This window comes from Achroia grisella, unplaced genomic scaffold, assembly GCF_030625045.1.
Source record: "Achroia grisella isolate CSIRO2021 unplaced genomic scaffold, CSIRO_AGI_Agris_v1 utg537, whole genome shotgun sequence".
NCBI lineage: Eukaryota > Metazoa > Arthropoda > Insecta > Lepidoptera > Pyralidae > Achroia > Achroia grisella.
Window position 1 is genome coordinate 324,147 of NW_026712923.1, and position 15,655 is coordinate 339,801.

The 15,655-nt window shown below is 30.0% G+C and overlaps 4 protein-coding genes across 4 annotated transcripts; all 4 read left to right on the forward strand.

Annotated features, from left to right (window-relative positions):
- The first annotated feature begins 791 nt into the window (after positions 1–791).
- On the forward strand, positions 792–6,237 carry LOC131847499 (uridine 5'-monophosphate synthase-like). Its single transcript, XM_059197081.1, has 7 exons — positions 792–897; positions 1,366–1,487; positions 1,589–1,759; positions 4,183–4,305; positions 4,754–5,231; positions 5,349–5,821; positions 5,905–6,237. Exons 1-7 carry the CDS (start codon positions 792–794, stop codon positions 6,235–6,237), a joined length of 1,806 nt encoding a protein of 601 aa, XP_059053064.1.
- Positions 6,238–7,182: 945 nt separating this feature from the next.
- On the forward strand, positions 7,183–8,288 carry LOC131847500 (uncharacterized). The gene is made up of 3 exons (XM_059197082.1): positions 7,183–7,288; positions 7,406–7,569; positions 7,980–8,288. Exons 1-3 carry the CDS (start codon positions 7,183–7,185, stop codon positions 8,286–8,288), a joined length of 579 nt encoding a protein of 192 aa, XP_059053065.1.
- A 1,885-nt stretch (positions 8,289–10,173) lies between these two features.
- Positions 10,174–12,618, forward strand: LOC131847516 (uridine 5'-monophosphate synthase-like). The gene is made up of 4 exons (XM_059197096.1): positions 10,174–10,686; positions 11,135–11,612; positions 11,730–12,202; positions 12,286–12,618. Exons 1-4 carry the CDS (start codon positions 10,543–10,545, stop codon positions 12,616–12,618), a joined length of 1,428 nt encoding a protein of 475 aa, XP_059053079.1. The 5' UTR covers positions 10,174–10,542.
- A 936-nt stretch (positions 12,619–13,554) lies between these two features.
- LOC131847501 (uridine 5'-monophosphate synthase-like) lies at positions 13,555–14,663 on the forward strand. Its single transcript, XM_059197083.1, has 3 exons — positions 13,555–13,660; positions 14,129–14,250; positions 14,352–14,663. Exons 1-3 carry the CDS (start codon positions 13,555–13,557, stop codon positions 14,661–14,663), a joined length of 540 nt encoding a protein of 179 aa, XP_059053066.1.
- Positions 14,664–15,655: the final 992 nt, after the last annotated feature.

Genomic DNA, 15,655 nt, shown 5'->3' on the forward strand with positions numbered 1-15,655 from the left:
TTGTTTTGGTTTAATACTGTCTTATATTAACTTGAATTTATTGTACGACGTCAGATTCGACATTAGTTGTGTTTCATATTATATCTATTCCCAGGTTATTGAGACTGTACTGTGGCTGTAATGTGGTGTTTTGAAGAGTATCTATTGTATTCAAAATATTTATAATAATAATGTGTAAAGGGACCGGCTATATTATCAATTTAATTAACGACAATAATAAAATTATTTTTTTATTATTCAGAATTGAAATGAAATATGATTTTAATAATTTATTTGACTTGTATAAACATACTTGTGTTATAAACAGATGTTCAATATTTTAATATTTCAGATCCAATTCTAAAAGTGAATACACTTCAGGAATATAATTTGCTATTTTTGCATTATTTAAATATTAATTATCTACTTGTTTTTTTCAGGAACTATTAACAGTCCTGCTTTACGACATTGTTAGTAACCATAAAAAATATGATCACATATGTGGAGTACCTTACACAGCTCTACCAATTGCTACTTTACTAAGTGTTAAGGTAAAGAAACCAATGCTATTGCGAAGAAAAGATGCAAAAGCATATGGTACTAAGAAAATGATAGAAGGTCATTGTAAAGTGGGTGAAACTTGTCTTATAATTGAAGATGTAGTAACTTCTGGTTCTAGTGTATTAGAAACAGTCAAAGATTTAAATAAAGAAGGGTTAATAGTTAAAAATGCTATAATTATTTTAGACAGAGAACAAGGTGGCAGAATGAATCTTGAATCCAATAATGTATATATTGATTCACTATTTACAATGACTGAGTTAATTGACATTCTCGAAAAACATAAAAAGATTACAAAAGAAATGTCTATAAAGCTTCACAAATATCTAAGAGAAGTTAAAGCACCAGTAACTAAAGGTAAGTGCATATATCTGATTTCTATATAAGATTTACCATTTATTATATCAACTCCTTGATATAAGTTATTTTATTGATGACCATTTCCAACAATTTAATAATACTCATTGTTTGCAGATTAATTTGAGGACAGAATTCGAATACCTTTCGAGAAGAGAGCAGAGTTATCAAAGAATCTAGTAGCAAAACAACTCTTTAACATTATGTCTATTAAAAAAACAAACCTATGTTTATCTGTCGATTTGACATCATCTGTAAAAATTCTCGAACTTCTAGAAAAAGTAGGAGAATACATATGCTTAGTGAAAACCCATGTTGATATTATAGAAGATTTTACTTCTGATTTCATTTCTCGACTTAAACAATTAGCGGACAGATTTAATTTTTTGATTCTGGAGGACAGGAAATTTGCGGATATTGGTAACACAGTATCATTACAATATCAAAAAGGGTTATATAAGATTTCAGAATGGGGAGATTGTGTGACATCTCATTCTTTACCTGGAGAGGGTATATTGAAGGCTCTGAGCAGTGCATGTACTGGAATAGAAAACCGTGGTGTATTTCTTCTGGCTGAATTGAGCAGTGAGGTATAAATAGAATCTTAGCTCTTAGATGAAACGAAATTTAAACTTAGAACCTGGTTATGTAAACAAATTATTTTTTTGACAGGGAAATTTGATTTCTGCAGAATACAGAGAAGAAACTGAACATGGCTTCAAAGAATCCAAATATAATTACTGGTTTTGTATGCCAAAATAAGGATACATTTAAAGATCCTGGGCTGTTACAATTAACTCCTGGCGTACAACTCGAAAGTGCTAAGGACGATCTGGGTCAAGTATACAATACACCAGAAAAAGTAATTTTAGAAAATGGTGCAGATATTGTGGTTGTTGGGCGCGGAATAGTCAATGCAAAGAGCCCAGAAGCACAGGCGGTCGTTTACAGAGATGCTTTATGGAAATGTTATTCAAAAAGAATCTCAGGTAAATTAGAGTAAGTGTTAGTTGAGTAAAAAATTATTATTACATATATATATATATATATATATAATTATGGTATAGTAATTATATAACTAAAGAAGTAGTAATTGAGCGACGGAGCTGAGTTCGGCATCTATGCAATGGCGCTATATCTATAAAGTAAATTTTAGATTTGTTTTGGTTTAAATAGAGTGACTTGACAGAGGTCCTATAAACTTTAGAAACTATAAAATACAGGTTCTTATATTTGTGTACAAACAGGATAGATCGTAAAATATATACTAAGCGGAAGTTTTATTTGTGAATACAACTTTCGAAACATTCCAGTCTAATATATTTATTTAAGATATAAAAACAGATAAATGTCAATAACTTAAGTGCCTACTCATATATATATTATAAAACATACCTACCCTATATACCTAAGTCAATCTAATGTGAAAAATTTTTAGACGTCTCGTCATAGGACTTATTACATAAGTGCTTAAAATTAAAATTATTATATTCCCTATTCTTGCACTGATGACAACTAGTAAATCAAAGTATAATTAGCTTATGTGTAATATCTAGAAGTTAAGGTGGGTTGGTGGTGATATATATATTGTATTCTTACTATGTCACGCACAGAGCCGATATGCATCTATTTAGACATTCCTAGATAGACTTGTATTATGGTTGGTCAATTAAATACATCATGTATACAATAAACCTACAGAAGAAGGCAAGAGCATTTATTGGCATTTTATTTAAGTACCGATCTATATACTACTACTACTATTATACTATAGATGTGAAATAAATGGAATACAAGAAAAATATCGTTTTATTGTCTATATTTTATCGTTACATGTAATAAAATCGTCGAACTTTAACAAGGCGAAATCTGTGTTGTAATTTGTAAATTTGTGTGTTTACTTCCTCTCGTATACCTACTGATGATATATATATATTTATAAAATAAAGTATCGTTCTACAATTAGAATGAGAATTTCACATTACTGCAATGAAATAAGAACCATGGGTACAACGATAGCCTTTATAGGGGAACAAAATGAAATTTACGTACCTACGTAGGAGAAATAAGGGAAAATTAAACGATAATGTAGGAGAGAATGAGAATGATATAATTGTCTACTGTGGGTTAGGTGGGTAGGTACATTCGAATCATATATATCTATCTATAATTAATAATGATATATGATGTATATATAGTTGTTCTTGTAACAAAACATCCCGTCCCCTGGATGAATGGAACCAAAGAAGAATGTTATATGTGCTTCTTACGACGCGACGCTAGACGCTAGATTACATTTACCTACATGTGTTGTGTTCTACACGTGTTACAAGGCAATTATTGTTTACTATCGTAATTAACTGTTTAATTAAACAACACGCATACATACATACATACTACTACTAGACATACTATTTCAAATTATTAATCAATTATTATTTCTTACCAAGTAATAAGGTATTACCTATACCTATGTAAACATTTTTTGATCTAGAGGACATACTGGCTGGTTGTAAAAAAATCGTGTATCATTTTTTTTTTTTCACAAAATTTAGTATTCTGTATCAATTTTACGGAAAAGAACGGGTTAAATTTTGGACATACTCGGAATTAGTAATCATGGGTTTTCAAGTGTAATGTTATTACGTAGCTTATTTTAGACAGCTTATTTGATGAGAAAGTTTTATTAGTAATTTGTACGATTAGAGTCATGTTTTTTTTAAGCTACATGGCACTTAAACTCAACAAACGTTATAATATCGTTTGTATATATATATATATATATTAAGCATTCATGGGTATTTTGTCAGTTATTATGTTTTTGTTAATACACATATAGGTTGAAATACATTCAACAAGCCATTTTTTTTAATAAGTTGTAAAGACGCTGAATTGGATATTTTTTTAAAAATCACATAATTTAGAATAACTCGAAACATATAGAGGGTCAAAATAATTGCATCTGAGCTCCTCTACCTAGTCCTGATGGGAAAACGTCGAGTCACCAGTAATGTATACATGAGTAATATATTAGTTATCTGTGGTAATACCGATGGACAGAAACAAAAGATAGATGCTGACTGTTAAATAGTTCGTCCCGAAAATCATAGATGTCCTATATTTTGTTACGAGTTGTTCTTCCCCTCCCCTGAATGAATGGAACTGAATGGAACATTCTTAGCATCTTAGTACTGCGCTAACGCACATACACACGTGGTATAATATAATTGTTGTTTACTATCGTAATTTTGTTTAATCAAATAACAATGGCTTATAATACACTAGAATCTAGCAATAAAGTTGTTTGATATAGATGCAGTTAAATTCGGGGAGTTTAAGACGAAGAGTGGAACTATGACACCTGTTTACTTTGATTTGAGGGTTATAGTTAGTTATCCGGACGTAATGGTATGTGAAAAATTAATATTCTTACTAATAAGTTGTATCTAATACTGTCTTATATTAACTTGAATTTATTGTACGACGTCAGATTCGACATTAGTTGTGTTTCATATTATATCTATTCCCAGGTTATTGAGACTGGTACTGTGGCTGTCATGTGGTGTTTTGAAGAGTATCTATTGTATTCAAAATATTTATAATAATAATGTGTAAAGGGACCGGCTATATTATCAATTTAATTAACGACAATAATAAAATTATTTTTTTATTATTCAGAATTGAAATGAAATATGATTTTAATAATTTATTTGACTTGTATAAACATACTTGTGTTATAAACAGATGTTCAATATTTTAATATTTCAGATCCAATTCTAAAAGTGAATACACTTCAGGAATATAATTTGCTATTTTTGCATTATTTAAATATTAATTATCTACTTGTTTTTTTCAGGAACTATTAACAGTCCTGCTTTACGACATTGTTAGTAACCATAAAAAATATGATCACATATGTGGAGTCCCTTACACAGCTCTACCAATTGCTACTTTACTTAGTGTTAAGGTAAAGAAACCAATGCTATTGCGAAGAAAAGAGGCAAAAGCATATGGTACTAAGAAAATGATAGAAGGTCATTATAAAGTGGGTGAAACTTGTCTTATAATTGAAGATGTAGTAACTTCTGGTTCTAGTGTATTAGAAACAGTCAAAGATTTAAATAAAGAAGGGTTAATAGTTAAAAATGCTATAATTATTTTAGACAGAGAACAAGGTGGCAGAATGAATCTTGAATCCAATAATGTATATATTGATTCACTATTTACAATGACTGAGTTAATTGACATTCTCGAAAAACATAAAAAGATTACAAAAGAAATGTCTATAAAGATTCACAAATATTTAAGAGAAGTTAAAGCACCAGTAACTAAAGGTAAGTGCATATATCTGATTTCTATATAAGATTTACCATTTATTATATCAACTCCTTGATATAAGTTATTTTGTTGATGTCCATTTCCAACAATTTAATAATACTCATTGTTTGCAGATTCATTTGAGGACAGAATTCGAATACCTTTCGAGAAGAGAGCAGAGTTATCAAAGAATCTAGTAGCAAAACAACTCTTTAACATTATGTCTATTAAAAAAACAAACCTATGTTTATCTGTCGATTTGACATCAACTGTAAAAATTCTCGAACTTCTTGAAAAAGTAGGAGAATACATATGCTTAGTGAAAACCCATGTTGATATTATAGAAGATTTTACTTCTGATTTCATTTCTCGACTTAAACAATTAGCGGACAGATTTAATTTTTTGATTCTGGAGGACAGGAAATTTGCGGATATTGGTAACACAGTATCATTACAATATCAAAAAGGGTTATATAAGATTTCAGAATGGGCAGATTGTGTGACATCTCATTCTTTACCTGGAGAGGGTATATTGAAGGCTCTGAGCAGTGCATGTACTGGAATAGAAAACCGTGGTGTATTTCTTCTAGCTGAAATGAGCAGTGAGGTATAAATAGAATCTTAGCTCTTAGATGAAACGAAATTTAAACTTAGAACCTGGTTATGTAAACAAATTATTTTTTTTGACAGGGAAATTTGATCTCTGCAGAATACAGAGAAGAAACTGTGAACATGGCTTCAAAGAATCCAAATATAATTACTGGTTTTGTATGCCAAAATAAGGATACATTTAAAGATCCTGGGCTGTTACAATTAACTCCTGGCGTACAACTCGAAAGTGCTAAGGACGATCTGGGTCAAGTATACAATACACCAGAAAAAGTAATTTTAGAAAATGGTGCAGATATTGTGGTTGTTGGGCGCGGAATAGTCAATGCAAAGAGCCCAGAAGCACAGGCGGTCGTTTACAGAGATGCTTTATGGAAATGTTATTCAAAAAGAATCTCAGGTAAATTAGAGTAAGTGTTAGTTGAGTAAAAATATATATATATATATATATATATATATATATAATTATGGTATAGTAATTATATAACTAAAGAAGTAGTAATTGAGCGACGGAGCTGAGCTCGGCATCTATGCAATGGCGCTATATCTATAAAGTCAATTTTAGATTTGTTTTGGTTTAATACTGTCTTATATTAACTTGAATTTATTGTACGACGTCAGATTCGACATTAGTTGTGTTTCATATTATATCTATTCCCAGGTTATTGAGACTGTACTGTGGCTGTAATGTGGTGTTTTGAAGAGTATCTATTGTATTCAAAATATTTATAATAATAATGTGTAAAGGGACCGGCTATATTATCAATTTAATTAACGACAATAATAAAATTATTTTTTTATTATTCAGAATTGAAATGAAATATGATTTTAATAATTTATTTGACTTGTATAAACATACTTGTGTTATAAACAGATGTTCAATATTTTAATATTTCAGATCCAATTCTAAAAGTGAATACACTTCAGGAATATAATTTGCTATTTTTGCATTATTTAAATATTAATTATCTACTTGTTTTTTTCAGGAACTATTAACAGTCCTGCTTTACGACATTGTTAGTAACCATAAAAAATATGATCACATATGTGGAGTACCTTACACAGCTCTACCAATTGCTACTTTACTTAAGTGTTAAGGTAAAGAAACCAATGCTATTGCGAAGAAAAGATGCAAAAGCATATGGTACTAAGAAAATGATAGAAGGTCATTATAAAGTGGGTGAAACTTGTCTTATAATTGAAGATGTAGTAACTTCTGGTTCTAGTGTATTAGAAACAGTCAAAGATTTAAATAAAGAAGGGTTAATAGTTAAAAATGCTATAATTATTTTAGACAGAGAACAAGGTGGCAGAATGAATCTTGAATCCAATAATGTATATATTGATTCACTATTTACAATGACTGAGTTAATTGACATTCTCGAAAAACATAAAAAGATTACAAAAGAAATGTCTATAAAGATTCACAAATATTTAAGAGAAGTTAAAGCACCAGTAACTAAAGGTAAGTGCATATATCTGATTTCTATATAAGATTTACCATTTATTATATCAACTCCTTGATATAAGTTATTTTATTGATGTCCATTTCCAACAATTTAATAATACTCATTGTTTGCAGATTCATTTGAGGACAGAATTCGAATACCTTTCGAGAAGAGAGCAGAGTTATCAAAGAATCTAGTAGCAAAACAACTCTTTAACATTATGTCTATTAAAAAAACAAACCTATGTTTATCTGTCGATTTGACATCATCTGTAAAAATTCTCGAACTTCTAGAAAAAGTAGGAGAATACATATGCTTAGTGAAAACCCATGTTGATATTATAGAAGATTTTACTTCTGATTTCATTTCTCGACTTAAACAATTAGCGGACAGATTTAATTTTTTGATTCTGGAGGACAGGAAATTTGCGGATATTGGTAACACAGTATCATTACAATATCAAAAAGGGTTATATAAGATTTCAGAATGGGCAGATTGTGTGACATCTCATTCTTTACCTGGAGAGGGTATATTGAAGGCTCTGAGCAGTGCATGTACTGGAATAGAAAACCGTGGTGTATTTCTTCTAGCTGAAATGAGCAGTGAGGTATAAATAGAATCTTAGCTCTTAGATGAAACGAAATTTAAACTTAGAACCTGGTTATGTAAACAAATTATTTTTTTGACAGGGAAATTTGATTTCTGCAGAATACAGAGAAGAAACTGAACATGGCTTCAAAGAATCCAAATATAATTACTGGTTTTGTATGCCAAAATAAGGATACATTTAAAGATCCTGGGCTGTTACAATTAACTCCTGGCGTACAACTCGAAAGTGCTAAGGACGATCTGGGTCAAGTATACAATACACCAGAAAAAGTAATTTTAGAAAATGGTGCAGATATTGTGGTTGTTGGGCGCGGAATAGTCAATGCAAAGAGCCCAGAAGCACATATCGTTTACAGAGATGCTTTATGGAAATGTTATTCAAAAAGAATCTCAGGTAAATTAGAGTAAGTGTTAGTTGAGTAAAAAATTATTATTACATATATATATATATATAATTATGGTATATAATTATATAACTAAAGAATAGTAATTGAGCGACGGAGCTGAGTTCGGCATCTATGCAATGGCGCTATATCTATAAAGTAAATTTTAGATTTGTTTTGGTTTAAATAGAGTGACTTGACAGATCCTATAAACTTTAGAAACTATAAAATACAGGTTCTTATATTTGTGTACAAACAGGATAGATCGTAAAATATATACTAAGCGGAAGTTTTATTTGTGAATAACTTTCGAAACATTCCAGTCTAATATATTTATTTAAGATATAAAAACAGATAAATGTCAATAACTTAAGTGCCTACTCATATATATATTATAAAACATACCTACCCTATATACCTAAGTCAATCTAATGTGAAAAATTTTTAGACGTCTCGTCATAGGACTTATTACATAAGTGCTTAAAATTAAAATTATTCTATTCCCTATTCTTGCACTGATGACAACTAGTAAATCAAAGTATAATTAGCTTATGTGTAATATCTAGAAGTTAAGGTGGGTTGGTGGTGATATATATATTGTATTCTTACTATGTCACGCACAGAGCCGATATGCATCTATTTAGACATTCCTAGATAGACTTGTATTATGGTTGGTCAATTAAATACATCATGTATACAATAAACCTACAGAAGAAGGCAAGAGCATTTATTGGCATTTTATTTAAGTACCGATCTATATACTACTACTACTATTATACTATAGATGTGAAATAAATGGAATACAAAGAAAAATATCGTTTTATTGTCTATATTTTATCGTTACATGTAATAAAATCGTCGAACTTTAACAAGGCGAAATCTGTGTTGTAATTTGTAAATTTGTGTGTTTACTTCCTCGTATACCTACTGATGATATATATATATTTATAAAATAAAGTATCGTTCTACAATTAGAATGAGAATTTCACATTACTGCAATGAAATAAGAACCATGGGTACAACGATAGCCTTTATAGGGGAACAAAATGAAATTTACGTACCTACGTAGGAGAAATAAGGGAAAATTAAACGATAATGTAGGAGAGAATGAGAATGATATAATTGTCTACTGTGGGTTAGGTGGGTAGGTACATTCGAATCATATATATCTATCTATAATTAATAATGATATATGATGTATATATAGTTGTTCTTGTAACAAAACATCCCGTCCCCTGGATGAATGGAACCAAAGAAGAATGTTATATGTGCTTCTTACGACGCGACGCTAGACTCTAGTTTACATTTACCTACATGTGTTGTGTTCTACACGTGTTACAAGGCAATTATTGTTTACTATCGTAATTAACTGTTTAATTAAACAACACGCATACATACATACTACTACTAGACATACTATTTCAAATTATTAATCAATTATTATTTCTTACCAAGTAATAAGGTATTACCTATACCTATGTAAACATTTTTCGATCTAGAGGACATACTGGCTGGTTGTAAAAAAATCGTGTATCACTTGTTTTTTTTTTCACAAAATTTAGTATTCTGTATCAATTTTATGGAAAAGAACGGGTTAAATTTTGGACATACTCGGAATTAGTAATCATGGGTTTTCAAGTGTAATGTTATTACGTAGCTTATTTTAGACAGCTTATTTGATGAGAAAGTTTTATATATGTTTTTTTTAATTACATGGCACTTAAACTCAACAAACGTTATAAAAAAAAATCGTTTGTGGTCCTAGCTATTATTATACTTATTAAGCATTCATGGGTATTTTGTCAGTTATTATGTTTTTGTTACCAAGTCCTCTACACATAAAAATTAGGTTGAAATACATTCAACAAGCCATTTTTTTTAATAAGTTGTAAAGACGCTGATTTGGATATTTTTTTAAAAATCACATAATTTAGAATAACTCGAAACATATAGAGGGTCAAAATAATTGCATCTGAGCTCCTCTACCTAGTCCTGATGGGAAAACGTCGAGTCACCAGTAACCTTGTATACATGAGTAATATATTAGTTATCTGTGGTAATACCGATGGACAGAAACAAAAGATAGATGCTGACTGTTAAATAGTTCGTCCCGAAAATCATAGATGTCCTATATTTTGTTACGAGTTGTTCTTCCCCTCCCCTGAATGAATGGAACTGAATGGAACATTCTTAGCATCTTAGTACTGCGCTAACGCACATACACACGTGGTATAATATAATTGTTGTTTACTATCGTAATTTTGTTTAATCAAATAACAATGGCTTATAATACACTAGAAGAACTAGCAATAAAGTTGTTTGATATAGATGCAGTTAAATTCGGGGAGTTTAAGACGAAGAGTGGAACTATGACACCTGTTTACTTTGATTTGAGGGTTATAGTTAGTTATCCGGACGTAATGGTATGTGAAAAATTAATATTCTTACTAATAAGTTGTATCTAATACTGTCTTATATTAACTTGAATTTATTGTACGACGTCAGATTCGACATTAGTTGTGTTTCATATTATATCTATTCCCAGGTTATTGAGACTGGTACTGTGGCTGTCATGTGGTGTTTTATAGAGTATCTATTGTATTCAAAATATTTATAATAATAATGTGTAAAGGGACCGGCTATATTATCAATTTAATTAACGACAATAATAAAATTATTTTTTTATTATTCAGAATTGAAATGAAATATGATTTTAATAATTTATTTGACTTGTATAAACATACTTGTGTTATAAACAGATGTTCAATATTTTAATATTTCAGATCCAATTCTAAAAGTGAATACACTTCAGGAATATAATTTGCTATTTTTGCATTATTTAAATATTAATTATCTACTTGTTTTTTTCAGGAACTATTAACAGTCCTGCTTTACGACATTGTTAGTAACCATAAAAAATATGATCACATATGTGGAGTCCCTTACACAGCTCTACCAATTGCTACTTTACTTAGTGTTAAGGTAAAGAAACCAATGCTATTGCGAAGAAAAGAGGCAAAAGCATATGGTACTAAGAAAATGATAGAAGGTCATTATAAAGTGGGTGAAACTTGTCTTATAATTGAAGATGTAGTAACTTCTGGTTCTAGTGTATTAGAAACAGTCAAAGATTTAAATAAAGAAGGGTTAATAGTTAAAAATGCTATAATTATTTTAGACAGAGAACAAGGTGGCAGAATGAATCTTGAATCCAATAATGTATATATTGATTCACTATTTACAATGACTGAGTTAATTGACATTCTCGAAAAACATAAAAAGATTACAAAAGAAATGTCTATAAAGATTCACAAATATTTAAGAGAAGTTAAAGCACCAGTAACTAAAGGTAAGTGCATATATCTGATTTCTATATAAGATTTACCATTTATTATATCAACTCCTTGATATAAGTTATTTTGTTGATGTCCATTTCCAACAATTTAATAATACTCATTGTTTGCAGATTCATTTGAGGACAGAATTCGAATACCTTTCGAGAAGAGAGCAGAGTTATCAAAGAATCTAGTAGCAAAACAACTCTTTAACATTATGTCTATTAAAAAAACAAACCTATGTTTATCTGTCGATTTGACATCAACTGTAAAAATTCTCGAACTTCTTGAAAAAGTAGGAGAATACATATGCTTAGTGAAAACCCATGTTGATATTATAGAAGATTTTACTTCTGATTTCATTTCTCGACTTAAACAATTAGCGGACAGATTTAATTTTTTGATTCTGGAGGACAGGAAATTTGCGGATATTGGTAACACAGTATCATTACAATATCAAAAAGGGTTATATAAGATTTCAGAATGGGCAGATTGTGTGACATCTCATTCTTTACCTGGAGAGGGTATATTGAAGGCTCTGAGCAGTGCATGTACTGGAATAGAAAACCGTGGTGTATTTCTTCTAGCTGAAATGAGCAGTGAGGTATAAATAGAATCTTAGCTCTTAGATGAAACGAAATTTAAACTTAGAACCTGGTTATGTAAACAAATTATTTTTTTTGACAGGGAAATTTGATCTCTGCAGAATACAGAGAAGAAAGTGTGAACATGGCTTCAAAGAATCCAAATATAATTACTGGTTTTGTATGCCAAAATAAGGATACATTTAAAGATCCTGGGCTGTTACAATTAACTCCTGGCGTACAACTCGAAAGTGCTAAGGACGATCTGGGTCAAGTATACAATACACCAGAAAAAGTAATTTTAGAAAATGGTGCAGATATTGTGGTTGTTGGGCGCGGAATAGTCAATGCAAAGAGCCCAGAAGCACAGGCGGTCGTTTACAGAGATGCTTTATGGAAATGTTATTCAAAAAGAATCTCAGGTAAATTAGAGTAAGTGTTAGTTGAGTAAAAAATTATTATTACGTATATATATATAATTATGGTATAGTAATTATATAACTAAAGAAGTAGTAATTGAGCGACGGAGCTGAGCTCGGCATCTATGCAATGGCGCTATATCTATAAAGTCAATTTTAGATTTGTTTTGGTTTAATACTGTCTTATATTAACTTGAATTTATTGTACGACGTCAGATTCGACATTAGTTGTGTTTCATATTATATCTATTCCCAGGTTATTGAGACTGTACTGTGGCTGTAATGTGGTGTTTTGAAGAGTATCTATTGTATTCAAAATATTTATAATAATAATGTGTAAAGGGACCGGCTATATTATCAATTTAATTAACGACAATAATAAAATTATTTTTTTATTATTCAGAATTGAAATGAAATATGATTTTAATAATTTATTTGACTTGTATAAACATACTTGTGTTATAAACAGATGTTCAATATTTTAATATTTCAGATCCAATTCTAAAAGTGAATACACTTCAGGAATATAATTTGCTATTTTTGCATTATTTAAATATTAATTATCTACTTGTTTTTTTCAGGAACTATTAACAGTCCTGCTTTACGACATTGTTAGTAACCATAAAAAATATGATCACATATGTGGAGTACCTTACACAGCTCTACCAATTGCTACTTTACTAAGTGTTAAGGTAAAGAAACCAATGCTATTGCGAAGAAAAGATGCAAAAGCATATGGTACTAAGAAAATGATAGAAGGTCATTGTAAAGTGGGTGAAACTTGTCTTATAATTGAAGATGTAGTAACTTCTGGTTCTAGTGTATTAGAAACAGTCAAAGATTTAAATAAAGAAGGGTTAATAGTTAAAAATGCTATAATTATTTTAGACAGAGAACAAGGTGGCAGAATGAATCTTGAATCCAATAATGTATATATTGATTCACTATTTACAATGACTGAGTTAATTGACATTCTCGAAAAACATAAAAAGATTACAAAAGAAATGTCTATAAAGCTTCACAAATATCTAAGAGAAGTTAAAGCACCAGTAACTAAAGGTAAGTGCGTATATCTGATTTCTATATAAGATTTACCATTTATTATATCAACTCCTTGATATAAGTTATTTTATTGATGACCATTTCCAACAATTTAATAATACTCATTGTTTGCAGATTAATTTGAGGACAGAATTCGAATACCTTTCGAGAAGAGAGCAGAGTTATCAAAGAATCTAGTAGCAAAATAACTCTTTAACATTATGTCTATTAAAAAAACAAACCTATGTTTATCTGTCGATTTGACATCATCTGTAAAAATTCTCGAACTTCTAGAAAAAGTAGGAGAATACATATGCTTAGTGAAAACCCATGTTGATATTATAGAAGATTTTACTTCTGATTTCATTTCTCGACTTAAACAATTAGCGGACAGATTTAATTTTTTGATTCTGGAGGACAGGAAATTTGCGGATATTGGTAACACAGTATCATTACAATATCAAAAAGGGTTATATAAGATTTCAGAATGGGGAGATTGTGTGACATCTCATTCTTTACCTGGAGAGGGTATATTGAAGGCTCTGAGCAGTGCATGTACTGGAATAGAAAACCGTGGTGTATTTCTTCTGGCTGAATTGAGCAGTGAGGTATAAATAGAATCTTAGCTCTTAGATGAAACGAAATTTAAACTTAGAACCTGGTTATGTAAACAAATTATTTTTTTGACAGGGAAATTTGATTTCTGCAGAATACAGAGAAGAAACTGAACATGGCTTCAAAGAATCCAAATATAATTACTGGTTTTGTATGCCAAAATAAGGATACATTTAAAGATCCTGGGCTGTTACAATTAACTCCTGGCGTACAACTCGAAAGTGCTAAGGACGATCTGGGTCAAGTATACAATACACCAGAAAAAGTAATTTTAGAAAATGGTGCAGATATTGTGGTTGTTGGGCGCGGAATAGTCAATGCAAAGAGCCCAGAAGCACAGGCGGTCGTTTACAGAGATGCTTTATGGAAATGTTATTCAAAAAGAATCTCAGGTAAATTAGAGTAAGTGTTAGTTGAGTAAAAAATTATTATTACATATATATATATATATATATAATTATGGTATAGTAATTATATAACTAAAGAAGTAGTAATTGAGCGACGGAGCTGAGTTCGGCATCTATGCAATGGCGCTATATCTATAAAGTAAATTTTAGATTTGTTTTGGTTTAAATAGAGTGACTTGACAGAGGTCCTATAAACTTTAGAAACTATAAAATACAGGTTCTTATATTTGTGTACAAACAGGATAGATCGTAAAATATATACTAAGCGGAAGTTTTATTTGTGAATAACTTTCGAAACATTCCAGTCTAATATATTTATTTAAGATATAAAAACAGATAAATGTCAATAACTTAAGTGCCTACTCATATATATATTATAAAACATACCTACCCTATATACCTAAGTCAATCTAATGTGAAAAATTTTTAGACGTCTCGTCATAGGACTTATTACATAAGTGCTTAAAATTAAAATTATTATATTCCCTATTCTTGCACTGATGACAACTAGTAAATCAAAGTATAATTAGCTTATGTGTAATATCTAGAAGTTAAGGTGGGTTGGTGGTGATATATATATTGTATTCTTACTATGTCACGCACAGAGCCGATATGCATCTATTTAGACATTCCTAGATAGACTTGTATTATGGTTGGTCAATTAAATACATCATGTATACAATAAACCTACAGAAGAAGGCAAGAGCATTTATTGGCATTTTATTTAAGTACCGATCTATATACTACTACTACTATTATACTATAGATGTGAAATAAATGGAATACAAAGAAAAATATCGTTTTATTGTCTATATTTTATCGTTACATGTAATAAAATCGTCGAACTTTAACAAGGCGAAATCTGTGTTGTAATTTGTAAATTTGTGTGTTTACTTCCTCTCGTATACCTACTGATGATATATATATATTTATAAAATAAAGTATCGTTCTACAATTAGAATGAGAATTTCACATTACTGCAATGAAATAA